Consider the following 27850-nt stretch of genomic DNA (forward strand, 5'->3'; position numbering starts at 1 on the left):
CTGCGCCTGAGGAAGTAGAGGCACAAGCAGGTGTTGGTGGTGGGGACCCCGTTTTCTGCTGAATCCTAAATTCTCCCCAAAGATCCCCCACGTGGGAGGCACTGGGGGGATCTCAGCTTCGCTGTGAACACTGGGTGTGCTCCTGAGGGGGTCCCGAGGGCTCCTCAGGGGTCTTGGTGACTCCCTGGGGTGCTGGTGTGTGGTAGACCTGGAGTCACTGATCCCTCTTCCCCAACGATTTAATCGAGGTCACTTGGGGGTTTGGTTGCCCCAGATATGTTTGGGTGTCACTGCCTGGATTTGGAGAGGACCTAGGAGAGCAGGGGGGTATGGGTGAGGCCAGGGGGTCTCCTGGACCCCCCAGCAGCAGGAAGCCACCCCCTGCTCCTTGGGGGATATTCCCAATCCCAGAGCCTACAAATTGCCTTGGGGGAGAGCGACAGGAAGATGCTGCCCTGTCCCTTGGGTAGAGGCTCATGGGGGGCTGCAACGGTGCTGGGGAAGGTGTCATCATCCCTGGTGCTTATGGATGTCCCCCCTACAGCTGTGGCCCCCCAGGAACGCCGGAGGCAGGATGGACGAACAGAAGGTGCCCAGCGAGGAGAAGGATGCAGCCACGCCAGGTGAGCCAGGGCAGGAATTTGGGGACCTGTCCCTGTTTCCCCTGTGATGGTGACACCCGTTCTCCCTACAGCCGATGGGGTGATGGCCTCGGAGGAGATGGGCAGCGCCGAGGGGGACCCCCTGAAACCCCCCGAAGGAGCCTCTGCAGGGCCAGAGCCGGAGAGCACGGGCATGGAGGGACCTCCTGAGGCTGGCAGGTGAGGGTGGGAGGACTCAGGGGTGGCGTGGAGCTATTGGGGGGGTCCTAAATATCTCTGACATCCGCTGTTGCCCTTTCCTAGCCCGTTGGGCCGCCGCTGTGCCCTCTGCAACTGTGGGGACTGGAGCCTACACGGGCAGCGGGAGCTGCAGCGCTTCGAGCCAGTGCCCGACTGGCCCGAGCGGCTGGTGGGCCACGAGCCCCCTGATGGGCCCGGCCAGCCTCCCCCAGGGCCCAGCCAGCTCCCCCCAGAGCCAGAGCTGGTGGGTGACAGCCTGTCACAGATTGGCTTCTCCGAGGGGGTGACCCCAGCGCAGCTCTTCGAGCCGACAGGTGAGTGTGGTCACAGCACAGGGGTCCCCATCTTGCCATCTGGGTGTCCCCAAGCTGTCCCTGACGCCCCCTCCCCACAGGGCACTGCTGGGTGCACCACTGGTGTGCGGCCTGGGCGGCTGGTGCAGAGCCGGAGGTGGCCGGTGTGGCCAGAGCTGTTTTCTCAGGGATCTCACAGGTGAGCGGATGCCGAGGGGTCCGGGAGGGATGGCAGGGGCTCCGTTTGGCTGCCCTGCAGCAGCGCTGACCCCTCGGACTCCTCTGCCCTCAGAAATGTGAACGCTGCGGGCGGGCGGGGGCCACCATCCCGTGCCGGGCGGCCGCCGGCTGCTCCCGCCTCTACCACTTCCCCTGTGCCGCCGCCAGCGGCTGCTTCCAGTCCATGAAGACCTTGCGGCTGCTCTGCCCCGAGCACGTGGCTGAGGCTGTGGACATGGGTGCGTGGGGCTGGGGACACCACCCCTGGGTGCTGGGACCCTAGTGAAGGGTCTTGGCTTGGTAGAACCCCATAAGTTGGCGGCTCTGACCCTCTCCTCTCGTGGCTGACAGAGGACGCACGGTGCTCGGTGTGCAAAGGGCCGGGTGACCTGCGGGACCTGGTGTTCTGCACCAGCTGCGGGCAGCACTTCCACGGGACCTGCCTGGACATCTCTCTGACGCCTCGCAAGCGCTCGGGCTGGCAGTGCCCCGAGTGCAAAGTGTGCCAAACCTGCAGGTGAGCCTCCAGCCCCACGGTGGAGAGTGGGATATGTACCCACGGAGGGGTGCCAGCCCTCACTTGCCCCTGTGCCCCACAGGCAGCGCGGCCAGGACTCGGCGATGCTGGTGTGCGAGGCGTGTGACAAGGGCTACCACACCTCCTGCATGGAGCCAGCCACCCAGGGCCTCCCCACCGGCTCCTGGAAGTGCAAGGTACGTCCTGCTCTCACTCGGGAGTACAGGGTGCCTGCCCCCTCCAGTGCACCCCTTGACACATCTCTGCTTCCCCCCAGAACTGCTGGGTCTGCTCAGACTGTGGCCGGCACCCCGTGGGGCTTGACTCCAGCTGCCGTTGGTCCCAGGGGTCTATGGTGTGCGGGGACTGCCAGCAGCGCCGTGCCACGGCCGATGTCCCCACGGCCCCGGAACACTCACCACGGCCTGACCTGCCCACCCAGATGTGAGTGGGGATGGGGGTGCTGGTGTGGAGGGAGGGAGGGTCAGGCCCTTTGTGGGTGAGGGATGTGTCCCACAGCCTTGGGGACACGGTGACCTGAGTGCTGCCCCCTCACCCAGGTTTTCCCCCATGCCAGGTCAGAGTCCCCTGCCCCCAGTGAGCTGACGGATGTGCCCGTACCCCCACCTGAGCTGGAGCCCGTGGGAGGTGACGAGGAGACACAGCCCCTTGTGGACCTCAACGAGGCACCCCCAGACGCCAAAGAGGCACCCCCAGACCCCAAGGAGGCTCCCCCAGGCAGTGCTGAGTCTCCTCTTGGCGAGCTGGCCTCTGTGGAGGTGCCCAGCAGTGAGGGACCCCCTGAAGAGCTGCCCTCTGATGAACTGCCCCTCGATCAGCCGCTCCCTGACATGCAGCCCTCTGACATTCAGCCTCCTGATGTGCAGCCCCCTGAGGAGCCCCTTGCTCTCATGCTGCCCCCCGAGGAGCCTCCCTCTGAGGAGCTGCCCCTCGAGATACCATCCCTTGCTGAGCTGCCCCCTGACAGACCCTCCCCCGAGGAGTTACCCCCCAGTGAACCACCCCACAATGAGCTGCCCCTCGATGTCCCTCCCCTTGCTGAGCTGCCCCCTGAGAAACCAGCATTTGAAAAGTCACCCCCCCATGAGCTACCCCCCGAAGTATTGCCCATTGATAAATCACCCCCTGACGAGCTGCCCCCCAATCGGTCACCTCCCAAACCTCCCCTCGATGAGCCACCCGTCAGTGAGCCACCCCTTGAGGAGCTGCCCCTCAGCAGGTCGCCCCTTGGGGAGCTGCCCCTCAGCAGGGCACCCCTTGGGGAGCTGCCCCTCAGCAGGGCACCCCTTGACGAGCTGCCCCTTGAGGAGCTGCCCCTCAGCAAGGCACCCCTTGAGGAGCTGCCCCTTGAGGAGCTGCCCCTCAGCAAGGCGCCCCTTGAGGAGCTGCCCCTCAGCAAGGCACCCCTTGAGGAGTTGCCCCTTGAGGAGCTGCCCCTCAGTAAGGCACCCCTTGAGGAGCTGCCCCCCAAGGAGCTTCCCCTCGAGGAGCTGCCCCCCAGTGAACCACCCCCTGTCGAGCTGCTCCCCAAGGAAGCTCCTCCTGAAGCACTGCCCCCCGAGAAGCTGAGCCCTGAAGAGCCTCCCCTTGTTGAGTTACCCCCTGAAGAGCTGGTCCCCAGTGAGCTGCACCCCGAGGAGGACCTGAAACCACCAGGTAATTTGGGATCTTTTGCTGTCCTCTTTCCCCTCCTGTTTTCTCCAGTGAGTGTGGGGGTCCTGCACCCCACGTTTCCTAGCACTGGCTTTGCCTGATCCCCATTTTCCTCCTTATTTTCATGTGCTGTGCCCTGTGTTGGGGTACGTGGGGAGCTGGGGGAGGGGCCATGCCTCTCAGTCCCAGACTGGGTGGCACAGGGGAGTAGAGGGAACTCCCTCACCCCATCCCCATCCTCCAGGTCTCCTCCCTGAGGTGATAGTGGCAGAGGAAGCGCCAGCCCTGGCTCCAGAGGTGCTGCCCGAGGAGGAGATGGAGCTGGAGCCAGAGCCCTCGCTGCCCCCTGAGATGACACCTCCACCCTCAGCTCCCCCAGGTGGGTCTGTGGAAACACTAGAGTTGGGATTGGGGTGGGTGGGCGTCTCTGGGACGGGCAGTAATATCACTTTTCTCCCCTCTCTACCCCTAGCTCTCCGTGCCATCTCACCTGCACGGACCCCAGCCCCCTCCCCTGATGCTAAGGAGGACGAGGTGCTCGAGCCCCCCACCCCAGCCTTGCCTGAGCCCCCTGGCAGCCCTGGCACCGCCATGGACACCGACCCCCCTGGCTCTCCACCACCACCCCTGGGCTCCCCTGCTGTCACCCTGGCCCCTGCTGAGCCACCTGAGGATGAGGAGATGGAGATGGCTGGTGGTGAGGGGGAGACCCCAGCCAGCCCCCCTGGAGATGCTCCCCATGGCAGCCCAGCCCCTGAGCTGGGGCCCTTCCCAGGCCTGCCTGAAGAGGAGGAAGAGGAGGAAGAAGAGGCGCCAAGGCTGGAGAGGGAAGGCACCAGTGGAAGCTCCCCGCCACTCAGTGAGGAGGATGCTCTGGAAGAAGGCCGGGCTGGGGGGGACCCTGAGGTCAAGGGTTCCCCTTCGGGGTCACCCCTGCTCCTGGAAGCGGAGGAGCTGGGCCCTGAGACCCCCATGGAGGTGTGCACTACTGGCGAGAAGCTGCTGGGGCAGGGGGACGAGGGGTGCCCCGAGCCCCCCGCGCTGCGCCCACGGCCCGACATCCTCAACGAGATCTCCAACCTGAGCCAGGGGGACACGAGCAGCAGCTTCCCCGGCTCGGAGCCACTGCTGGGGTCCCCAGATCCTGAGGGTGGGGGGTCGCTGTCCCCTGAGCTGGGCCCGGCCTCGGCTGATGCTAGCCTGCAGAAGGAGGACGCTGGGTCACTGCCACTGGGTGCTGAGACTGATGACTCTCTGCTCTTCGAGCCAGCAGCCAAGGGTGACGGGGACAAGAGCCGGCGCCGCAGCTCTCCAGGGCGCTCCCGTGTCAAGCAGGTACAGACCCCACTTACCATGATTTTGTGGGCACCCCTCACGTCCCTGGTGCCACGTCCCCTCCCTGGGCTCCCTGGCACGGAGGTCCCACTGGGCCCCCCAGTGCTGTAACTCCCCTCTCCCCTTGGCCACAGGGTCGCAGCAGCAGCTTCCCTGGGCGGAGACGACCCCGAGGTGGGTCCCATGGGGGCCGAGGCCGGGGCCGTGCGCGTCTGAAGTCGACCACCTCGTCTGTTGACACCTTGGCAGTAAGGCTGGGCTGGGGCAGAAGTGGGGTCCAGGGAATCCTTGAGCTGTTAGGCTGTGAGCTGAGAGTCTCTCCCATCCCCTTTCCCATCATCCCTCTCTTGGAAAGACTTAAGAACCTTTAGTTTGAGGTGGATCGGGATCTCATGGGAGGTGAAACTGCCTGGGCCTTTGCTGAGCCTGGGGCACCACCACAAAAGCATGGGGCAGGTACAGAGCTTCCCCCTGGGGAGGGGTTCTGCTGCCCCTGCGTCTTCCTGGTGTCCCCCAGACTGCACAGAGAGGCTTTCCTCAGTGCTGAGCCTCCTGCTCTGTCCTCAGCTCGCTGATGTGGAGAGTTCGCCCAGCAAGGAGGATGACGAGGATGATGATGACACAATGCAGAACACGGTTGTCCTCTTCTCCAACACTGACAAGTTTGTGCTCATGCAGGTAAGCAGGGTATGGTAGGACGGACAGACGGACAGGGTGGCACAGACTCTGTCTCCCCTCTGCCAGCCACTGTCTCCTCACTCATGACCTCTCCCCACCAGGACATGTGCGTGGTGTGCGGCAGCTTCGGGCGTGGGGCCGAGGGGCACCTCCTTGCCTGCTCCCAGTGCTCCCAGTGCTATCACCCCTACTGTGTCAACAGCAAGGTGAGGAGAGGGCCCAGGACCCCTGGCCTCACCCCAGCACGGTGCTGTGCCCCCCAGGGACACACACGAGGTCGTGCCAGGCACGTCTGTATGTTGAGTTGTGCTCTGGTGTATCCGTGCCATGCCCTGGGGTATCCCCCACAGCCACACCAAGACTGGGACCCTCGTGGCCATGCCCAGGGCTCACGTGGCTGCCCTCCCATGTCCCCAGATCACCAAAGTGATGCTGCTGAAGGGCTGGCGCTGCGTGGAGTGCATCGTGTGCGAGGTGTGCGGCAAAGCTTCCGACCCCTCGCGCCTGCTGCTCTGCGACGACTGCGACATCAGCTACCACACCTACTGCCTGGACCCGCCGCTGCAGACCGTGCCCAAGGGCGGCTGGAAGTGCAAGTGGTGCGTGGGGGACACACCGGGAGCCACGGGGGGAGCTCGGTGCTGGCGCTGACCCCTCGGGCCCCCCCTCTGCAGGTGCGTGTGCTGTGTGCAGTGCGGGGCTGCATCCCCCGGCTTCCACTGCGAGTGGCAGAACAACTACACGCACTGCGCGCCCTGCGCCAGCCTCGTGGTCTGCCCCTTCTGCCGCGAGAAGTACGTGGAGGACGACCTGCTCATCCAGTGCCGGCACTGCGATCGGTGAGCACCGTGCCCTGGGCTTGAGGGGCTCAAATCTGGGGTCCTCCGGGGGGGCTGTGGTGTGTGATAAGTCCCCCCCGCTGCCCGCAGGTGGCTGCACGCCGCGTGCGACAGCCTCTTCACTGAGGAGGAGGTGGAGCAGGCTGCGGATGAAGGCTTCGACTGCAGCGCCTGCCAGCCCTACGTGGTCAAACCTGGTGAGCTCACGAGGCAGGGGGGAACTCTGGGGGGATCTGGAGGGCATTTGAGTGGTGTGGGGACTCACCTGCCCCACTGCTTTCTTGCCACAGTGCCTGCACCTTCTGCAGAGATGATCAAAGCCAAGGATCCAGGTATGTGCAGGGCCATGCCAAGGCTGTGGGATTCCTGGGGTGTGCCCTCTTCTGGCCACACACCCAGTGCTGGCATTTGTCCCCAACGCTGGTATTTGTCCCCTCAGAGCCCCAGTATTTCCGCTTTGAGGGCGTGTGGCTGACGGAGACGGGGATGGCCGTGCTGCGCAACCTGACCCTGTCACCCCTGCACAAGCGGCGGCAGCGCAAGGGCCGCCCGGGCGCCCTCAACGGGGATGGGGGGCTGGAGGGGGGTGACCCCCTGGGCCCTGAGGACAAGAAGGACGGTGACCTGGACACCGATGAGCTGCTCAAAGCTGAGGGTGGGTGTTGGTGGGAGAGCTGGGGGGTCGCAGTGTGGGAGTGTCAGGGGACCCCACTAACGTGCAGCCCCCTGGCAGTGGGTGTGGAGCACATGGAGTGTGAGATCAAGCTCGAGGCTCCGGCCAGCCCCGACCGCGACGTTGGAGCTGATGGGGACTCAGGGAAGGGGCTGGAAGACCCTGAGGAGTGCAAGAAGAGGAAGCGCAAACCATACCGACCTGGTGAGTGTCCCGCAGGCCCTGAACCCTTCCAGACTCTTCTGTGATCCCCCAGGCCCCATTGTGATACTCCCTCCTTCTGTCCCGCAGGCATTGGCGGGTTCATGGTGCGGCAGCGCAAATCCCACACGAGGCTCAAAAAGGTCTCAGCAGTGCTGCCAGATGTGGGGCGTGAGGGGCTGAGCACCGAGGGACACCCTGAGGATGGTAGGGCCCAGTGGCTCCCCTCTTCCCCTCTTCCCCTCTTCCCCTCTTCCCCTCTTCCCCTCTTCCCCTCTTCCCCTCTTCCCCTCTTCCCCTCTTCCCCTCTTCCCCTCTTCCCCTCTTCCCCTCTTCCCCTCTTCCCCTCTTCCCCTCTTCCCCTCTTCCCCTCTTCCCCTCTTCCCCTCTTCCCCTCTTCCCCTCTTCCCCTCTTCCCCTCTTCCCCTCTTCCCCTCTTCCCCTCTTCCCCTCTTCCCCTCTTCCCCTCTTCCCCTTTCTTTTCCCCTTTTCCCCTTTTCCTTCCTGGAGTCCTTCCTTCCCTCCTTTTTCCTTTTTCCTTCTCAGCACCGTTCTTTTTCTTCATTTCCCATTCCGTTCTCACCCCCAGGGATGTGGAGGGGTGCTCAGGTTGCACCCCGCAGTGCTGTGCCAGTGGCACAGGAACAGCCCCAGACCCTTTTTAAGGGGGTGGCTGTTCATTCCCGGGGGGCTGTTGCAGGGGCTCCAGGTGATGTTCCAGCCGAGGCTGGCCTGGATCCAGGCTCAGGAGAGGGGGACGAGAAGAAAAAGCGCCGGGGGCGGAAGAAGAGCAAGTTGGAGGACATGTTCCCTCCGTACCTGCAGGTGGGATGGACTGGGGGAGCTGGATGGGGGGATGGATGGGGGGGACTCCCTGATGCTGACAGAAGCCTCCTATTCCAGGAAGCGTTTTTTGGGAAGGCACTGATGGACCTGAGCCGGAAGGCGCTGCTGGCAGCAGGCGGGGTGGGGGACGGGGCTGCCCGCCCCTCCTTGGGCCAGGGTGCCCCAAGGCCCAAGGGGGACCCCAACCTCGCTGGGGCACTGCAGGGGGGCACTTTGGAGAGGAGGGAGACCCCCACCCATCCCCGGGGTGAGTGTGACCAGAAGCGGGTCTGTAACCCAAACCGTGGCTGCTGACCAGGAGGGGGTTGTGAGGGTTACTGGGGGGTCGTTGTGGGTCCCTACCATGGTTGGAGGTCCTTGGACTTGACTGGGGGATCCCTGGGGTTGCTGGGGGTTCTGTGGTTGTTGGAAGTTCTTGGGGTCCCCAGGATGGGGATGGCTGAGGAGTTATTGGCTGAGGGTCCCTGGGATTGGGGGTTTTGGGGGGATATTGGAGGTCGCTGGGGTTGTGGGGGGACCCTCATTGTGAGCAGCTACTGTGGACACTGAGGCTCGTTGGAGAATGCCAAGGACTGCGGGGGGCTGCCATTGCCATTGAGGGGTGTAGGACGATGCTGGGGGTCAAGGGGCCCTGACCCTGCTTGCTGAATCCTGGGGTACCCTGCAGGGGATGACAGCACTGACGGCAGCGCCGCCGCTCCCGATGATGACGGCAAGGACGACGCGAAGGCCGAGGACCTGGGTGAGGCACGGGGACCCCTCTGTGACCCCCAACACCCGAGTCCTCCACAGGGCACAGGGCGCCCACAGCTATCGAGATGGAACTCTATGGTTGAGGGATCCGCTCTAGGCAGGGCTGAGCTCTATGGTTCCCTATACCCCTGTCAGTCACATGGTGCCGGTGACCATAGAGTGGCGCCAAGAGCGCCCCCGCGTGGCCTGGTGTCGCTGGAGGACCAGATGACTCCTGTCCCTTGTTGGGTGATGGGGGCTGCCCCGTGGGGGTCCCCAGCCCTGAGCCGGAGGGGCCCCAGCGGGCTGAGGGCACTTCCTGATTCTTCCTCACAGGGGCTGATGAACCGAAGGATTCCCCAGACCGTGGAGACACTGAAAAACCAGCGACACCGGGCGAGGGAGCGCTAAGCTCCGACCTCGACAAGATCCCCACGGAAGGTGAGACCATCCTGCGTCCCTGCTTCTGCTGAAGTGACAGAGGTCCCAGGATCATGACCCCGAGGTTTCTCCACTTCCCATCACACCCAGCTCCTGCTTTTGCCCCCGCAGAGCTGCCCAAGATGGAGAGCAAAGACGTGCAGCAGCTCTTCAAGGATGTACTGGGCTCGGCGGAGCGCGGGGAGCAGCCCCTCAACTGTGTGGCCGCGGGGATGGAGGCCGGGCAGGACCCCAGCCGAGCACAGCGGCCGTTCCTGCAAGGAGACCTCCAGCTCTCGGGGCAAGGTGGGTGGAACTGACAGAGCCCCTGCCATCCAGGAGGTCTCTGGAGAGTGTGGTGAAGGGGCAGGGCTCGTTGCCAGCCCCAGGAAAGCCAAACTCATGGGGTTGACCTGCTTGGAAAGCAGTGGTGCCTGTGGTATCTGAGAGCCCAGGCTTCTGGGTATTCCCTGTTGCTCCAGGGGTGAACGTGAGAAGCAGTTTGGGGGTTGTGCCATCTGGGGATTGTTTGGACCCCCAGGGCAGGTGCCCCAGCTTTGCTTTTCCTGCAGCCCCTCTCCTTTCCCTCGCAGGAAGTGTTTCCCTGGGCTCACTCTCCGGATCCGTCTCCTTGGACTCGTACTCGGGGGTCTGCCAGTCCCCATTCCTTGATAACAGGTACTTCGAGGAGCTGGAGGGTGCCTCTTCAGAGGGATTGAACTGTAGGGTGGGTGGGACGCACTCTTCCCTCACAACCTGTGACACTTCACTCAGGGAGCGGAGTGGCTTCTTCAGCCCAGACCATTGCGAGCCCGAGAGCCCCTGGGCCAGCAGCTCTGCCGCCACCACCCCCCTCGACCCCCACAACGCCCACGACGGAGGGTGAGGGTGACGGGCTGTCCTACAACCAGCGCAGTTTGCAGCGCTGGGAGAAGGACGAGGAGCTGGGTGAGCTCTCCACCATCTCCCCCGTCCTCTATGCCAACATGAACTTCCCCAACCTCAAGCAGGATTATCCAGGTAGGGCTCTGGGGGAGCTGCAGCTGCCCCATTGGAGTAAGGGTTGTGGGTATGGGTGGAGTGTGACTTCCCTGGTCGCTTTCTCAAGGGGAGATCCAGTATTCTGGCACTGGAGTGTTGTCTGCAGTGGGCTGGGGGCGTCTCAGCTCCATCTCCTGGGCGCAGGGCTGTCCCATCACATGAGGGGGAGACAGTAACCCACCAAGAATATGAGTGGGCTTGTCAGGTCCGGGTTAATGTTGCTTTTCTCCTTTTCATCTGCTCGTACTGGACTCCCAGACTGGTCGAGCCGCTGCAAACAGATCATGAAGCTCTGGAGGAAAGTCCCTGCCACGGACAAAGCCCCGTATTTGGTGAGTGCTGGGAGATCATTGGGGTGGGGGGCCGGGGCGCCGGGGGCTGCAAGTCAGCTGGCTTCGTGTCTTTGTTAGCAAAAGGCCAAAGATAACCGAGCGGCTCATCGCATCAACAAGGTGCAGAAGGTACGTGAGGCGCGGGGAGGTGCCCGGTGGCCCCGGCCCAGCCCTGGGGGACATGGTGTGCCCACCCCCAGCCCGTGCCCAACCCATGGAGAGGGCAGCAGGGCTCCCACAGCGCTGACAGCCTGGCTCTCTCTGCAGCAGGCCGAGAGCCAGATCAACAAGCAGACCAAAGGGGAGGGACTGCGCAAGCCTGAGAGGCCCTCGCTGCACCTGCGGATCCCGGTGCCGTCAGGGGCACAGCCCGTCTACATCAGCAGCCCCCCTGCCACCGGCGAGGGCTTCCTGAAGCCCCCAGCTGGTGCTGGAGGGGGACCGGAGTCTCCCAGCGAGCTCTTCCTCAAGCTCCCGCCCCAGTCCCCTGCCCAAGTGCCTTCGCACGATCCCTACGGCGCGGCCTCCGCCTACACGCTGGAGCCTCGCTTCCCCTCGCCCCTGGGCCAGAGCCCCACGTCGGGTGCTGCCTTCCAGCCTTTCCCTAGCCAGCCCCAGCCCCTCACAGCCCCCCGTGCTCCCCCCGACTTCCACCCCACCCCACCTGGCACCCCCCGGCACCAACCTGGCACCCCTGACCCCTTCCTGAAGCCCCGGTGCCCCTCCTTGGACAACCTCTCGGTGCCAGGGAGTCCTGGGGCGCGGCCCCCTGAGGCCCTGCTCTCTCCCTTGCCTTTCGGGGAGCAGAAGAAGGGTCTGGAGGTGAAGAAGGAGGATGGGGGGAGCCTGGGGGTCTGCTCGCCCGGCTACACTTCTGCCATGGGCTACGGGGACTCCCCTGGTGGCCCCCACCTCTCGGCTGCGGAGCTGAAGGCGGCCGACGTCTTCAAAGCCCCCATGACCCCACGGGTCTCTCAGGTAGAGCCGCAGAGCCCGGGGCTGGGGCACCGGCCCCCCGACCCCCATCCCCTGGCCCCCTCGCCCCCTGGCCACCCTGATCTCTACCGTCAGTCACCCTACCTGGACCCCTACTCGCAGCCCCCGCTGACGCCCCGGCTGCAGCCCCCCGAGGCCTGCTGCGCCCTCCCGCCTCGCTCCCTGCCCTCTGAGCCGTTCTCCCGTGTCCCTGCCAGCCCCCAGTCCCAATCCAGCTCCCAGTCTCCTCTAACACCCCGCCCTCTCTCCAACGAAGCCTTCTGCCAGTCCCCTGTCACCCCTCGCTTCCAATCTCCAGATCCCTACTCCCAGCCGCCCTCCCGGCCACAATCCCGGGACCCCTTCACCCCCCTGCACAAGCCCCCCCGTCCACAGATGCCGGAGCCGGGCTTCAAGTCAGTGGGTGCGGCTGGTGGAGGTTTTGGGGGCACCCCGGCAGGTGACCCCCATGCCAAGGCAGCGGCCGGGCCACAGCCGCCCTTTGCCCGCTCGCCCGGTGCCAGCGTGTTCCCAGGGAGCCAGCCCCCCATGCGCTTCACCTTCCCCCCGGCCGTCTCGGAGCCGCTCAAGGGCTCCCCGTCCCACCAGCCCCATGGGATCAACAGCCATTACGGCTCTGGGAAACCCCAGAGCTCGGCCTACGCCTCGTCCCCCAGCTTCCACCAGGCCAGCAGCCCACTGGGCCCTGGCACTGCTGCCCATGACTCCTACAGCCTCTCGCCCCTGCGGCCCCCATCGGTGCTGCCACCGCAGCCCCCGGTCCCCCCGCAGCAGCAGGACCCTTCTGGAGCCTTCCTGCCCCGCACTGCACTGGGACTGACGGCTGACAAGAGGGAGGAGGTGGCTGCGGGGCTCTCGGCACCCCCAAACCGGGACCTGGCGGAGCTGCCCGGTGGCCAGGATGGGGCTCTGGGCACCATGAGCCAGTCAGAGCTGGAGAAGCAGCGGCAGGTGAGGCCTCTCCTGGGATCTAGCTGTATCCATTCGGGTTTGGGAGAGAATGAAAGGGAAAAACTGGGACTGTGGAGGCATTGATGGCCACTCCATCCGTGGTTTGTTTTGCTGTTTTTGGTCCTGTTACCATTCTCGGTTCTAACATTGCATTCTTCTCAGCGCCAGCGGCTCCGGGAGCTGCTCATCCGCCAGCAGATCCAGCGGAACAGCCTTCGTCAGGAGAAGGAGAGCGCGGCTGCTGCCGCCTCCTCCTCACCAGCTGGCTGGGTCCCTGAGGCCGGCGGGCAGAGCTTCGAGCTGAGCCGGGGCATGGCTGCGTACCAACCGGCACAGGTGGGAGAGCTGGGACACAGCATGCACGGGGGGGGTGTGGCTGATGGAGGGGCACGGTGTGATGGGGGGGATGTGGCTGATGGAGGGGCACGGTGTGATGGGGGGGATGTGGCTGATGGAGGGGCACCGTGTGACGGGGGGGAATGTGGCTGATGGAGGGGCACGGTGTGATGGGGGGGATGTGGCTGATGGAGGGGCACGGTGTGATGGGGGGATGTGGCTGATGGAGGGGCACGGTGTGATGGGGGGGATGTGGCTGATGGAGGGACGTGGCATACACGGGGGGGAATGTGGCTGATGGAGGGGCAGTGTGCACGGGAGGGATGCAGCTGATGGGTGACTGACTCTTGTTTTCCTTCCTTCCTCCAGGACAAGGCTCTCCTCGGGACTCTGGCCACAGCAGCCGGTGCTGGAAAGCTGCCTGGCTCTGTCATGGTGCAGGCAGCGTTCGCACAGGACGAGCGGCTCTCCCGGCCCCCACCGGCGGCCACGCCAGCCATGCTGGACATCAGCGGGCGGTGGGTGCCCCCTGACAGGGTGATGGGCTCAGCATGCACGGGTGGGACCCAGCAGATGTCACCCTGGGAGCACATGTATCCCCAGCTTGAGGGAGGGGACGGCTGTGGGTTTGTGGGTGCTTGGTGCAGTCTGAGGGGAATGGGACAGCTGTACCGAGCTGGTGCCAACACCACGGTGTCTTCCAGGGCGGCGGTGGGGCCCCCCCAGGCCTTCTACCCTCGTGGGGTCTTCCCATCACCATCCCCGCAGCAGCAGCAGCAGCAACACCTCTGGCAGCAGCAGCAGCAACAAGCGGCCGTGGCGGCCCTGCGGCTCCCTGTCACCTCCCGCTTCGCCCCCCCGGCCACTGGGACCCCCATGGGCAGCCTGGGCACCCGCCTGCCCACCCCTGCCGAGGCCGTGCCCCCCTCACCAGCTGCCCTGGGCGCTCCCTTCATCGAGCTGCGACACAACGTGCAGAAGGGACCTGGGGGTGTCGTGGGGTCTCCCTTTGCCCCCCAGGCACCCCGGCCTCGCTTCTTCCTGCCCGGGGAGGAAGGCACCCCCCAGGCCCTGTGCACCCCCGTCATGCCCATGCAGGCGCTGCCATCTCAGAAGGTTCCAGCACCGCTGCCACCTGCATCCCCCCAGGGAGCCGAGATGGGCAACAGCCACCAGCAGCCCCACGCCAAGGCGGCCCCGCCGCTGGCAGCCCCCGCCCTGGAGCTGCAGCAGCACATCCCCCCACGCCCATTGTCTTCTGGTGCCACCCTCCGCCCGGAGGGTCCCAAGGATGGCTCCGCTCCAGACCCTGTGCCGGCCCCAGGGAAGAGCCACCTGAGCCTGGAGGGGGGGCGGCTGCCCTGCGAGGTGCCCGTGGAGCCTGATTTGGATGATGACTTCGGCTCTCACAAGGACTTGGAAGATGATGATGATTTGGCCAACCTTAGCCTGGATCCAGATGTGGCCAAAGGGGACGATGACTTGGACAATTTGGACAGCCTGGAGACAGCAGACCCCCACCTTGATGACCTGCTGAATGGTGATGAGTTCGACCTGCTGGCCTACACTGACCCCGAGCTGGACACGGGTGACAAGAAGGACATCTTCAATGAGCACCTGCGCCTGGTCGAGTCGGCCAACGAGAAGGCTGAGCGTGAGGCCCAGCTCAAGACAGAACCACCAGCACCCACCTTGAAGCTCCCTGACCCTGGGGACAGCAAAGATGCGACCCCATCTGTGGAGGATCAGGAGGTGCCCAAGGAAGGACTGGTGTCTGGGATGGGCTTGGGACTCTCTGCCTGCCCCACGGGCACTGTGCTGGCCCCCGACCCGGCTTTCAAGGCACAGGGTGTGGAGGCAAAGGCCGGCTCGCTGCCCACTGATGTCAAGCCCAAGCTGGAGGACGGCTGCCTGAAGACCTCACCCTGCCAGTTCACCACTGCTGGTCCCGAGCGCCTCCCAGTGCCAGTCAAGTCAGAAGCACTGCAGGGCACAGATAAAATCTCTGCCTCCCTGGGCCTGAGCGTCAAACCTGGCCAGACCCTCCTGAGCTCCAGCACCGGCCCCACTCGCCTCAGCCTAACTCAGTTTCCCAGCAGTGGCCACACTGGCGTCCCTGTGCTGGAGAAAGACCCCTACACCAGCGCTGGCCGTGGGCTGCCAACTGCCCAGCTGGGTGGCCAGAGCAACCCCTTGCTGGATAAGTTTGAGCTGGACAGCGGAGCCTTGGGGCTGGGCAGTGCCCGGCACTCGCCAGCAGATGACTTGGACAAGATGGAGAGCTCGTTGGTGGCCAGCGAGCTGCCGCTGCTCATCGAGGACCTCCTGGAGCACGAGAAGAAGGAGCTGCAGAAGAAGCAGCAGATGTCAGCCCACTTGCCCCGTGGCACCCCCCACCTCCCAGCCCCAGGGCACCCCATGCTGCACACAGGGGCATCTGGGCAGCCTCCCGAGGGGCAGCCACCCCGTCTGGGCACCCCACAGACACCCCTCCAGCTGGGGCTGGTGGCCCGGCCACCTCTGCTGCCACCACAGCCCCCCCGGCTCAACGCACCCCAGCAGGGCCCAGCTCTGGCCCCCCACATGGGCATGGGCTCTGGGCAGCCCCACGTGCTGTCATCCCCCCACGGGGTGCAGGTGGCCCTGGGGCAGCCGCAGCAGAGCCAGCAGCAGGTGCTGGTGCAGAAGCCAATGGCCGGGGTACAGCCCCCCACCCTGGGCCTGAAGCCCCCCCAGCTCGTCATGCAGCAGCAGTTGGCCAACAGCTTCTTCCCGGACACAGGTAGGGGCTGTGGGTGGTTGTTTTGGGGGAGCACGGAGCCCTTTTGAGTGGGGGGCCTAGGGCTGAACATGCTGTGGTCTCTGTCCCAGCAGACCTGGACAAGTTTGCGGCCGAGGACATCATGGACCCCATTGCCAAGGCCAAGATGGTGGCACTGAAGGGCATCAAGAAGGTGATGGCTCAGGGCAGCATCGGGGTGGCCCCAGGCATGAACAGGTAACAGGCATGAGGGTCTGGGGGGCACAGGGTGGGGCAGGCAGGTTGCTTTGGCTCTGGCTCACACCCCATCTCTGTCTGTGTCCCCCAAAGGCAACAGGTTTCCCTGCTGGCCCAGCGGCTCTCTGGGGGCCCAGCTGTCTCTGAGATGCAGAACCACTTATTGGCAGGGAGCGGGCAGGTGAGTGGAGTGTCCAGAGAGCCTACAGGGGTCTCTTAGGGCTACCAAGCCAGAACTGGTATTTTTCTGGCTCCCTGAGGGGGTGGGGACTGTGGGGAGAGGACAGAAACCCACGGCATGTGTCCTGAACGCTGCCCTTTCTGCCAGGAGCGGAGCGGCACAGACCCGACCCAGGCTCGCCCCAACCCACCCACCTTTGCACAGGGCGTCATCAGTGAGTACTGACACAGCGGGGTCGGGCTGGTGTGGGACAGGGTTCACCCAGACGCTGGAGGCTGCCGTCCCCACTCACCCGGGGTCTCTCCTTACCCGGGGTCCCCACTGATCTGAGCCCTCTCCCCATCCCACAGACGAGGCTGACCAGCGGCAGTACGAGGAGTGGCTGTTCCACACGCAGCAGCTGCTGCAGATGCAGCTGAAGGTGCTGGAGGAGCAGATCGGGGCGCACCGCAAGTCCCGCAAGGCGCTGTGTGCCAAGCAGCGCACGGCCAAGAAAGCCGGGCGGGAGTTCCCCGAGGCTGATGCCGAGAAGCTGAAGCTGGTGACGGAGCAGCAGAGCAAGATCCAGAAGCAGCTGGACCAGGTAGGACTCTGCATGTGGGTGGTCATCCCTGGTGCAAACGTGATGGCCCCAGTGCTAATGCTTCACTGTTCCCAGCGTTAGCCTCGATATTCCCCATTTTAACACTGTGCCATCCCCAGTGCAGACATGATGTCCTCAGAGTAAATGTGCCATTTCTGGCTCTACTGCCCTGCTGTCCCTAGCACTAATGCTGTGCCAGTCCTGGTATTAATTCCCTGATGTTCCTGGCACTAATGCTCTGCCGTTCCCGGCACTAATGCCCTGCTGTTCACAGCTCTGATGCCCACTGTCCCCAGCATTTGTCCTGTGTCATTCCTAGTGCTGATGCCTTACTGTCCCTGGCAGTAAAGCCATGCCATTTCCAGTGGTGGTGGTGTGCCATTTCTAACACTGTTATTGTGCCATTCCTGATGCTAATGGTCCCCTGTCCTGGGCACTAAAGCTGTGCCATTCCCGGTGCTGATGCCCCACCATCCCCAGTGCTAAGGCTGTGTTGTCCCCCTGCCCCTGGCACTAAAACCCTGCTATTCCTGGCACTGACACCCCGCCGTCCCCGTCAGGTGCGGAAACAGCAGAAGGAGCACACCAATCTCATGGCTGAGTACCGCAACAAGCAGCAGCAGCACCAGCACCAGGCCTCAGCCGTGATGGCCCTGAGCCCCTCGCAGAGCCCCCGCCTCATGTCCAAGCTCCCAGGACAGCTCCTGTCGGCTCACGGCGTGCAGCAGCCTGGGGGAGCCCTGGTGGGAGCGCAGGGCCTCGGGCAGCAGCCAGGGCAGCCTGGGGGGCTGCGCCTGCCCCAGGGTGGTGTGTCCATGGCCGTGCAGCAGGGCCTGTCCTTCATGGGGCAGCAGCCCGTGGGGAACGCCCCAGGACCTGGCTCCTCTGGCGCCTTCTTCAGCGGGAACCCCGCGCTGCGGGGGCTGGCCACCGACAGCCGCCTGATGCAGGAGCGGCAGCTCCAGAGGATGCAGCTGGCACAGAAACTGCAGCAGCAGAACATGCTGGGACAGGTGTCACTGCAGCAGCAGCCAGGTGTGATGGGACAGACGTCAATGCAACAGCCAGGTGTGATGGGACAGGTGTCGCTGCAGCAGCCAGGTGTGATGGGACAGGCAGCCATGCAGCAGCAGGGCGTGATGGGACAAACATCAATGCAGCAACCAGGTGTGATGGGACAGGCAGCCATGCAGCAATCAGGTGTGATGGGACAGACGGCATTGCAGCAATCAGGTGTCATGGCACAAGCATCGATGCAGCAACAGGGCGTGATGAGTCAAACCTCCATGCAGCAGCCAGGTGTGATGGGACAGGCATCGCTGCAGCAGCCAGGTGTGATGGCACAGGCGTCCATGCAGCAGCCAGGTGTGATGGGACAGACGTCGATGCAGCAACAGGGTGTGATGGGTCAGGCGTCCATGCAACAGCCGGGTGTGATAGGACAGAGCTCGATGCAGCCACAGAGCATCATGGCACAGACATCCATGCAGCAGCCAGGCGTGATGGGACAAGCTTCAATGCAACAGGCAGGTGTGCTGGCCCAGACATCGCTGCAGCAGCCAGGCATGATGGGCCAGGCATCCATACAGCAGCCAGGTGTGCTGGGCCAGGCCCCAGTGCAGCCAACAGCCGTGCTGGGGCAGCAGCAGCAGCAGCCCCCAGCCCCACAGCCCGGCACAGGGTCTCAGCCCATGGTGCCGAAGCAACCGGGACTGTTGGGCAACCAGCAGAGCCTCCTAGTGCAGCAGCTCTCACCCCAGCAGCAGCCAGGCGTGCTGGGCCACGCACCAGGGCTGCAGCACCAGCCTGTGCTGGGCCACCCCCAGCCCCAGCGCCAGGTCGTCCTGACCCCCCACCAGCAGCGGGTGCTGGGCTCACCCCAGTTGACACCACAGACACCGGGGATGCTGAGCCACCGGCTCGTGCTATCCCAGCAGCTGGGGCAGTCTCGGGCACTGTTGGCCCCGCAGCAGCAGCAGCAGCAGCAGAACTCAGCGGCTGCCCAGCCAGGTCTCCTGGGGCTGGGCCAGGGGCAGCCCTCGATCCAGCACTTTCCGCAGCATGGGGTGGGGGGCCAGGCCCCCTCTGTGCTGCACCTGAGTCAGGGAATGCAGCCGGCCCCGGCGGTCCTGGCTGCCAAGGACCAGCCCACGGGGATGGACGGCAGCGCCCTGCACGCTGAGGGCGGCGAGAGCGGGGGGCAGCTGCACGGGGAGCAGCAGGGAGCCCTCAACCCCCCAGGGCTGGGGGGCCCGGAGCCCCCGGCCCCCAAGCACCAGGCTGAGCTGGGGCAGGGCCAACAGCTCCTCTTGACCTCCCCACAGCCGGCTGTCTTGCGGGCAGCCCCCGGGCAGGCAGGTTCCCTCCTCGCCCCGCCGCTGCAGAGCCCTGGGGCTGTCCATCCTGAGCTTTCCCAGCAGCATGGGGACACGGCCGGGGTGGCAGAACAACCACTGGGCTGTGGGGCAGGCCCAGCACAGGCCATGGTGCCAGCACCACGGCCCCCAGAGCAGCCAGGCAAGGGGGTGGCAGGGACCCTGCCAGGGCAGCCACAGCCCCTGCGGCTCCAGAGCCCCGTTCAGCACAAAGTCGGGCCAGCATCGGGCACGGCCGCTCTCCCACCGGGTCTCCTGGGGCAGGTACCAGGGCCGGTGATGGGCCAGATCCGGGCACAGCTCCAGGGTGTCCTGGCCAAGAACCCACAGCTGCGGCATCTGACACCGCAGCAGCAGCAGCAGCTCCAGGCCCTCCTGGTGCAGCGGCACCAGCAGAGCCTGCTGCAGCAGAACCAGGCACTACGGACCCCTGGCCCCTTCCCCGGGCAGGCCCCGGACTACAGCTTGCCTGGGACCCGCCAGCCCCCTCGTCCCATGGGGTCCCTTTTCCAGCCCCGACCAGGTGCCCCGGCAGAGGCACAGACCAGCTCTGCCACCGAGCCGGGGCGGGTGCTGCCAGGGCAGCCCCCCCAGCAGCCCCTGGCTGAGCTGGTTCAGGCAGCTCTGGCTGCCCGTGGCCCCCAGCCTGGTCTCATCCGCCTCCCCACGCCACCAGCCCCCTCACCCCTGGGCTGTGCCCCCCAGCACCTGGCCAGCCCTGAGCAGAGCCCCCAAGAGCCAAAGAAGTCGTCACCGGGAGTCACAGCCTTGGCCCCCAGCCCTGCTGCACCCACGGAGCCGGGGCTGACTCCCACGCCAAGCGGTGCCCTCCCTGACCCAGCACACGGCCCCTGGGACCCCGATGCACCTGGGGTGGACCCAGCTGAGCCTGGTGAGACCCACATCAATGGGGCTGTGCCAGAGGGGGCCCCTGCAGCAGGCGAAGCCCCCCAGGTCTTGGTGAAGCAGGAGCCGAAGGAAGAGGCGGCAGCAGTGGCACAGTGTGAGGTGGATGGAGACGAGACAGCAAAACCAGAGGCCAATGGGGACCCTGGGGACAGCCAAGCCAACAGCCTGCTGGCCCCAGGTGGGCGCTCCGAGGCTGGGCACCTGCTGCTGCAGAAGCTACTGCGGGCCAAGAACGTGCAGCTGTCAGCGCAGAGCCCAGGCGAGCTCAATGGGCACATGGAGAACCGGAGCACTGGGACAGAGCCACGGCCGCAGTCACTGCTGCTGGGCCGGGAGGTGAGCAGGAGAGGCTGGGCTGGGGGTGCGATGGGTGATGGGCTGCGCTGGCACAGCTCACGCCCCCTTGTACCTCCTCAGGACCCCTCCATTGCCAGGAAGCCAGCACCCACCAAGCCTAAGCGGGTGCAGAAAGGCAACGAGCGGATCCCAGCGTCCCGCAAGAAGCTGCGGAAGGATGAGGGGCTGCGTCCTGGTGAGGCCCTCATGAAACAGCTGAAGCAGGTATGGCTGCAGGCCGGGGTGTGGCAGGGGGCTCCCTTTGCCCCTGTCCCTCCCTCACCACTCTGTCCCCAGGAGCTGTCGCTGCTGCCACTAACGGAGCCGACCATCATGGCCAACTTCAGCCTCTTCGCACCCTTCGGCAGCAGCCCTATCAATGGCAAGAGCCAGCTGCGGGGCGCCTTCGGCAGTGCTGTGCTCGACAGCGTCCCTGACTACTACTCCCAGCTGCTCACCAAGGTGAGAAGGGGGTTGTTCCTTGGTGTCCCCCTTGTCCGGGGCTCCTGGATCATCCTGCTGTTCTCACCCCACCATCTCCCCCCAGAACAACCTCAGCAACCCGCCTACACCACCCTCCTCGCTGCCCCCTACACCCCCTCCCTCCGTGCAGCAGAAGATGGTGAATGGTGTCACGGCCCCTGAAGAGCTGGGGGAGCAGCCCAAGGATGCTGACCCAGCCCGTGAGCCCCATGGGCAGAAAGGTGAGCCTGGATGGCACAGGGGTGGCACAGAATCCCTGCTGCCACCTATCACTCCCCCCATGACACCCATCTTTTCTCTGCAGATGCACCAGCTGTGGAGGTGAAGAGCCTGGACCTGCTGGCAGCACTGCCCACCCCTCCACACAACCAGACCGAGGACGTCAGGTGAGACCCCCTCTGTGGTGACACCCCACAAGTGACATCAGCCCCTCCATGGGTGACACCAGGCCCTGTGGCCTCTGACACGTTCATCTCCACAGGATGGAGAGTGACGATGAGAGCGACTCCCCCGACAGCATCGTCCCTGCTTCATCCCCTGAGAGTGTCCTGGGCGAGGAACTGCTCCGTTTCCCACTTCTCAGCGAGGCCAAGCCAGAGCTGGAGGAGCGTGTGCTGTCCCCCATCATCCCCATCATCCCCCGGGCCAGTATCCCAGGTGAGATGGGCTGCAGGGGTGTGTGGATCAGGGCAGGAGTGATCTGTGGTCCATATGGACTGGGCAGGAGGGAGTCTGTGGATGTGCAGCACAGGGAGGGGGTCTGGAGCATGTGTGTTAGGTATGAAGAGATACAGATGGGCCAGGACGGGGTTCCTGTTCTAGGAGGGGTTTAAGGGAGCCAGGGGAAGGGTCATTGGGGGGTGTGAGATGTGAGGGAAAGGGATTTGCAGGGTGGTGGGTTCTCTGCAGGGAGCTGGGGCAGCTGGGTGGGCTCATGGGTGGCTGTTGGTAGGGCTGGATCTGCACAGGTCTGGCCCTGGCTCTGACCCCACTTTCCCCACACCAGTGTTCCCCGACACAAAACCCTATGAGGTTGCAGAGCCCTTTGGGGCTCCACCAGGGAAGGTGGGGGCAGCAGGCCCTGGAACCCCATGGGAGAAGGGCAAGAGCAGCGAGGTCTCCGTCATGCTAACAGTGTCTGCAGCAGCTGCCAAGGTGAGAGAGGGAACGGGGGTACTCAAGACCCTTGGGGTCCCAGCAGTGACCCAACACAGTGGCACCTGTGGCACCCTGGACCCATCCTGCCTTTCTCTCACCTAGAACCTCAACGGGGTGATGGTGGCCATGGCCGAGTTGCTGAGCATGAAGATCCCCAGCTCCTACGAGGTGTTGTTCCCCGATGGCCCTGTGCGAGCAGCTGTGGTTGAGGCCAAGAGGGTGGAGACTGATGTGGCTGGTGAGTGTTCAGCTTGTCCCCATGTCCCCCGGTGTTCCCAAGCTGGGACCCCCATGACGGACTTTCCATCCCTGTCCCAGGAATGCTCGGAGGGAAGGAGAAGGTGTTGGCTGGGAAGGTGCCGGACAGCAGCTCTGAGTGGCTGAAGCAGTTCGATGCGGTGCTGCCAGGGTACAGCCTCAAGGGCGAGCTGGACCTTCTGACGCTGCTCAGACAGGTCAGTGGCATGCAGGGCTCCCTGTGGGGCTGGGAGACTGGGAGGGGGGTACTGGGATACCCATAGGGCCATGGCTGTGGGGGGGTACAGGAGCAGGGACTCTTTGGTAGAGATACAGGGTGGTCGCTGTAGGGCACCCCATGATTGCAGGGACTTTCCTGAGGGCCAGGTCTCCCCATGGGCAGGTGCTGGATCTCCTAGGAAGGAATCCAGGAGGTCTTTGCAGGGTTGGGGGGCACGTGGGATGCTGATGGGTCCCTGTGGGGCCAAGGACGCTTCCCGCAATGCACAGGGAGGTTGGGAGTCTCCATCCCTACAACGCTCTGACCTGTGCCCTCCTCTCCACCCCACAGGACAGCCCTGCTCCTGAGAAGACCCTTCACCACTGCTATGTCAACAACGTCTCCAACCTGGACGTGCGGCAGCTCTCTGTCCTGCCCCAGGAGCCCTCGCCCCCTCTGTCTCCCTCCGTTCCCTCCCCATCCAGCCCCGCTGAGCCCACCAGGGTCCCTGACCCCGAGGCGTCCCACGAGGCAGCCCCAGCCCCGTTGTCACCGCTGCCACCAGCCCCCTCGCCAGCCCCCCAGGAGGAAGGGGCCACGGCCGCCCACTCGCCGCCCCGGTTCAAGCCACGCTCGCGGCCTCCAGAGGACGGGGATGAAGTGAGACCACGGCTGAAGAAGTGGAAGGGGGTGCGCTGGAAACGGCTGCGCTTCCTCGTCACCATCCAGAAAGGGGGGGCCAAGCGTGATGGCGACAAGGAGATCGCCGAGTTCATTGACAAGCTGGGCACCACGCTGCGCCCCGAGAAGGTGCCACAAGACCTGCGCAAGTGCTGCTTCTGTCACGAGGAGGGTGACGGGGCCACGGACGGGCCGGCTCGCCTGCTCAACCTTGACCTCGACCTCTGGGTCCACCTGAACTGTGCCCTGTGGTCCACAGAAGTGTATGAGACTCAGGGAGGGGCCCTGATCAACGTGGAGGTGGCCCTGCACCGCGGGCTGCTCACCAAGTGCTCCCTGTGCCAGAAAACCGGTGCCACCAACAGCTGCAACCGCATCCGCTGCCCCAGCGTGTACCACTTCGCCTGCGCCATCCGCGCCAAGTGCATGTTCTTCAAGGACAAGACCATGCTGTGTCCCCTGCACAAGCTGAAGGGGCCCTGCGAGCAGGAGCTCAGCAGCTTCACTGTGTTCCGCCGCGTTTACATCGAGCGGGACGAGGTGAAGCAGATCGCCAGCATCATCCAGCGTGGGGAGCGGCTCCACATGTTCCGCGTGGGCGGGTTGGTCTTCCACGCCATCGGGCAGCTGCTGCCACACCAGATGGCCGATTTCCACAGCGTCACGGCCCTCTACCCCGTGGGCTACGAGGCCACGCGCATCTACTGGAGCCTGCGGACCAACAACCGCCGCTGCTGCTACCGCTGCACCATCTGTGAGAACAACGGGCGCCCCGAGTTCGTCGTGCAGGTCATCGAGCAGGGCCTGGAGGATCTTGTGTTCTCCGACTCCTCGCCCCAAGGTAAAGAGTTGGGAGGTGCTGGTGTGCAGCCTTTGTCCCAGTGGCTGAGCCACACCAGAATACACCGGGGGGTGGCGGAAGGTGGCTTGAGGTCCCCACTGGGTCCCCATCTTCGACCTGTGGCACTCAGTGCTCTACTCTGGTGACAAGGTGGTGACTGGTCATTTGGACTCGATGATCTTGGAGGTCTTTTCCAGCTTAATTAATTCTGTGGTTCTCCCTTCCCCTGGCAGCTGTGTGGAACCGGATCATCGAGCCAGTGGCGATGATGAGGAAGGAGGCCGACATGCTGCGACTCTTCCCTGAGTACCTGAAGGGCGAGGAGCTCTTCGGCCTCACGGTGCACGCGGTGCTGCGCATCGCTGAGTCGGTAGGTCTGGAGTGAGCATGGGGGTCTCTCCTCCATATTGGGGGTCCACCCTGCTGCTGGTGGCTCCTCTGCTGCTCTTGACCCACCGCCCTCCCGTGTCCCCCTCTGCAGCTGCCGGGTGTCGAGAGCTGCCAGAATTACCTGTTCCGCTATGGGCGCCACCCTCTGATGGAGCTGCCCCTGATGATCAATCCCACCGGCTGCGCCCGCTCCGAGCCCAAGATCCTCACCCACTACAAGCGGTAAGCTAAGCCGGAATTCACGGGGCGAGTTGTGAACCACCAGGAGAGCTGGGATCCCTGGGGATCCCTCAGCTCTAACCCCTCTCATCCCCCTCCCTTGGAAGGCCCCACACCCTGAACAGCACAAGCATGTCCAAGGCCTACCAGAGCACGTTCACGGGCGAGACCAACACGCCCTACAGCAAGCAGTTTGTGCACTCCAAGTCCTCCCAATACCGGCGCCTGAAGACGGAGTGGAAGAACAACGTGTACCTGGCACGGTCCCGCATCCAGGGGCTGGGGCTCTACGCAGCCAAGGACATCGAGAAGCACACGATGGTCATCGAGTACATCGGCACCATCATCCGCAACGAGGTGGCCAACAGGCGGGAGAAGATCTATGAGGAGCAGGTGGGGCTCTGCTGGGGACTTGGGTGGCATACTGGGGCTTTGGTGGAACATGGAGGGGCTTTGAGAAGGACGTGGGGGAAGTCAGATGGGATGTTGGGGCCTCAGGTGGGATGTGCGTTGACTTGGGTGGATGTTGGAGGCTCTGGCAGGATATTGAGGGACTCAGGCAAGATTTGGAGGGACTAGAGAGGGATATGGAGGGTTCTGGTGGGACATGGAGGGTCTCAGGTGGGATTTTGAGAGCTCTGGTGGGACATAGAGTGACTCAGGTGGGATGTGGAGGGACATACGGGATTTGAGGGTCTCCAGTGGGACGTGGGGTAGTGGACATCAACTCGGGCGGAATATGGGGACCTCAGTGCACCCCTCAACCCCCTCTTCTCCTTCGGGGCAGAACCGTGGCATTTACATGTTCCGCATCAACAACGAGCACGTCATTGACGCCACGCTGACGGGGGGCCCAGCCAGGTGAGCACGGGGGCTTTGGGGTGCTGGGATGTCCCCAGAGGGAGCCATGACGTCCATCTGTCTTGCCTCCGAGTTGGTGCTGACCTCCCCTTATCCCTCAGGTACATCAACCACTCGTGTGCCCCGAACTGTGTGGCTGAAGTCGTGACCTTCGACAAGGAGGACAAGATCATCATCATCTCCAGCCGGCGTATCCCCAAGGGGGAGGAGGTCAGTGAGGGACTGAGGGGGTGCTCAGGGGGTCCTGGGAGACCCAGGGAGGGAGGCTGGAGGTGGCAGGGCTGAGTTCCGTGCTTTGGCTGACTCCTCTCTTCCTCTCAGCTCACCTATGACTACCAGTTTGACTTCGAGGACGATCAGCACAAGATCCCCTGCCACTGTGGAGCTTGGAATTGCAGGAAGTGGATGAACTAACTGGGAAAAAGGGGCTGGGGGCTGCCATCCCCGCCTCAGAGACCTCGCCGAGCCCCCCAGGGCTGCAGGAGGTGCCAGGGGCGGCCGGGCACTGAGGGAGAGCAGCGGCTGCAGCGCTGCCGGCCCTGCCCGAGCGGGACGGACGGACAGATGAACTGGCAACTCAGGGTTTTCTTTGCTTCGTCCTGCGAGGAAAAAAAACAAAAAAACGAGTGGGGGGGCTCAGAAATGCCCCCTTCACCACCCCCTGCCTGCCTCCCTCATGGGGGAGCCACGGGGGAGCAGCGCCGGGCCCAGTGTGGCCGGAGCGATTGTGCGGAGCCGGTCTGGATATAACGATTATTTTATTTTATTTTAATTTTATTTTATTTTATTTTTTTGGTTTCTTTTTTTTTGTTGTTGTTGGTTTTGTTTTTGTTTTTGTTTTTGTTTTTTTTTTAGAAACTAATAATATTTGCTCGCTAATTACCAAGGTAACACAGACTCCTTGAGCTCGACAATCCGGGCTCTGCCCCGCCGGCGTGGCGGCCAGAGCTCGCTCGGTTCCTTTGATCTCTTTTTGTTTGTGCGTGTGGACGAGACCCCGGAGCGGCGGCGGGATGCAGCCAAGACCCCGACAGACACAAGGAGCTTCTGCACCCAAACCTACCTCATTTTAAGTGTTAGATTTGTTTCTTTTTATTTGTTGTTGTTTTTAAATGTGAGCCCCCCTCCATCCCAACTTGCCCCTTCCCTTTTCTCTCTCCCTCGGGCTCCAGAGGATGCGGCTTCCCTGTGTCTCCCCTCCTCAGATGCGGCTCTTTGTCAGGATGCCTTGAAGGGGGGGCACGGGGACACCCCCTCCTCGTCCCCTCCCGGAGGAGGTCCCAGCTGTGTGACGTGCCAAGGTGTGAGGTGGGGATGGGAGGGGCGAGGGGGGAGGTCAGACCCACTCCCCCAGCTCTGGTGGGGCGCTGGAGGGGTTGGGTGGGGACCCCTCCTTCTCACACGTGGCCTCCACGGCTGGAGGGGCCGGGTGGAGCCCCCTCCCCGCTCGCCCTTGGCCCTCCCAGCTGGGGCTGCACTGGGAGGGGAAGGTTATTTATCTATTTATACCTTATATTGTATATACTAGACGGGGCTGGGGGGGGGGCTCTTTGTGCTCTGCTGGGCTGAGATTTGGGGTGCAGGGGCAAAAAAAACGGGGAGGTTTTTAAACCCAGTCTCCGAGGTGGGGGTGGGGAGGGGGGGGGGTCTCTCTCTGGAACCTCCTGCCAGGCAGGGGCGGCCTCGGAGAGCGAAGCAGCGAGTGGGCATTAACACCCCCGGCACCCCCCCCGCGCCGGCTGCGGCCCCCCCGGGGTCCCCGCCCGCCCCCTCCCCACTCCGGGGGAGGACCCCGGGGGGCGCCGGGATCTCTTAACGCACAAACACGGCGCTGGGGAGGGAGGGAGACCCTCCTGCTCCTGGAATAGGGGGGGGGGTCTGACGGGGGTGGTGCCCCCTCCCCGCCCCGGTGCAGTGGGGGCCGGGGCCGATCTTGAAAAGCTGCTTCCGCAAACTCGTCAAAGCTGCAAAAAAACAAAACAAAACAAAAAAAAAAAAAAAAAAACAAAAAAAAAAACCGAAAAAGAAACCCACAAAAAAAAAAAGGTTTAAGGTAAAAATGTTTTAAAAAAATAAAATAAAAAAAAGAACAGAGGAAAAGCGCGAGTGGGGGGGGGATGAGAAAGTTTTAACAGAAAATATACGAGAAATTTAACTTTCAGAGCTGTACATAGGCCGGGGCGTGTAGAAATCCCGTTTTTACCAATACCGGAACCACTGGATGTTATTTTAAATAAAGCGCGTGAGAAGCTGAGGCCGCCTGATCCCTCCTAGGGGAGCTCGGGGGGTCCGGGGGGCAGGGGATAGCCGTGACAATGGGTTCCATCGAGGACAGCTCGGTCCTGGTCTGGTGTTGGTGTCCCCACGTGTCCCCCCAGCCCGGTGTCTCCAGGGAAGGATCTCTCTGCCACCTCAGGCTCTGTCACCCTCCCAAAATCAGTGACTGGCTTACC

The 27850-nt window shown here is 63.9% G+C and overlaps 1 protein-coding gene across 1 annotated transcript; it reads left to right on the top strand.

Annotated features, from left to right (window-relative positions):
• KMT2D (lysine methyltransferase 2D) lies at positions 1 to 27651 on the top strand. The gene is given in 56 exon segments (XM_088180843.1): positions 1 to 623; positions 695 to 821; positions 906 to 1156; positions 1237 to 1334; positions 1428 to 1593; positions 1706 to 1871; positions 1954 to 2068; positions 2149 to 2315; positions 2449 to 2992; positions 3263 to 3548; positions 3790 to 3924; positions 4018 to 4880; positions 5015 to 5128; positions 5448 to 5558; positions 5660 to 5764; positions 5976 to 6157; positions 6233 to 6397; positions 6488 to 6594; positions 6688 to 6729; positions 6837 to 7052; positions 7131 to 7274; positions 7362 to 7478; positions 7972 to 8096; positions 8175 to 8364; positions 8785 to 8859; positions 9186 to 9290; positions 9402 to 9575; positions 9863 to 9947; positions 10044 to 10119; positions 10121 to 10289; positions 10569 to 10642; positions 10721 to 10771; positions 10910 to 12589; positions 12752 to 12925; positions 13295 to 13443; positions 13630 to 15707; positions 15800 to 15923; positions 16017 to 16104; positions 16252 to 16318; positions 16455 to 16687; positions 17248 to 20307; positions 20389 to 20532; positions 20605 to 20769; positions 20855 to 21011; positions 21095 to 21176; positions 21272 to 21447; positions 21797 to 21945; positions 22051 to 22186; positions 22267 to 22403; positions 22757 to 23927; positions 24161 to 24297; positions 24409 to 24539; positions 24644 to 24929; positions 25324 to 25397; positions 25499 to 25607; positions 25719 to 27651. Coding segments are annotated over 56 exon segments (16239 nt in total). The 5' UTR covers positions 1 to 529; the 3' UTR covers positions 25812 to 27651.
• Positions 27652 to 27850: the final 199 nt, after the last annotated feature.

The sequence above is a fragment of the Sturnus vulgaris genome, chromosome 30 (genome assembly GCF_052056855.1).
Source record: "Sturnus vulgaris isolate bStuVul1 chromosome 30, bStuVul1.hap1, whole genome shotgun sequence".
NCBI classification, from domain to species: domain Eukaryota; kingdom Metazoa; phylum Chordata; class Aves; order Passeriformes; family Sturnidae; genus Sturnus; species Sturnus vulgaris.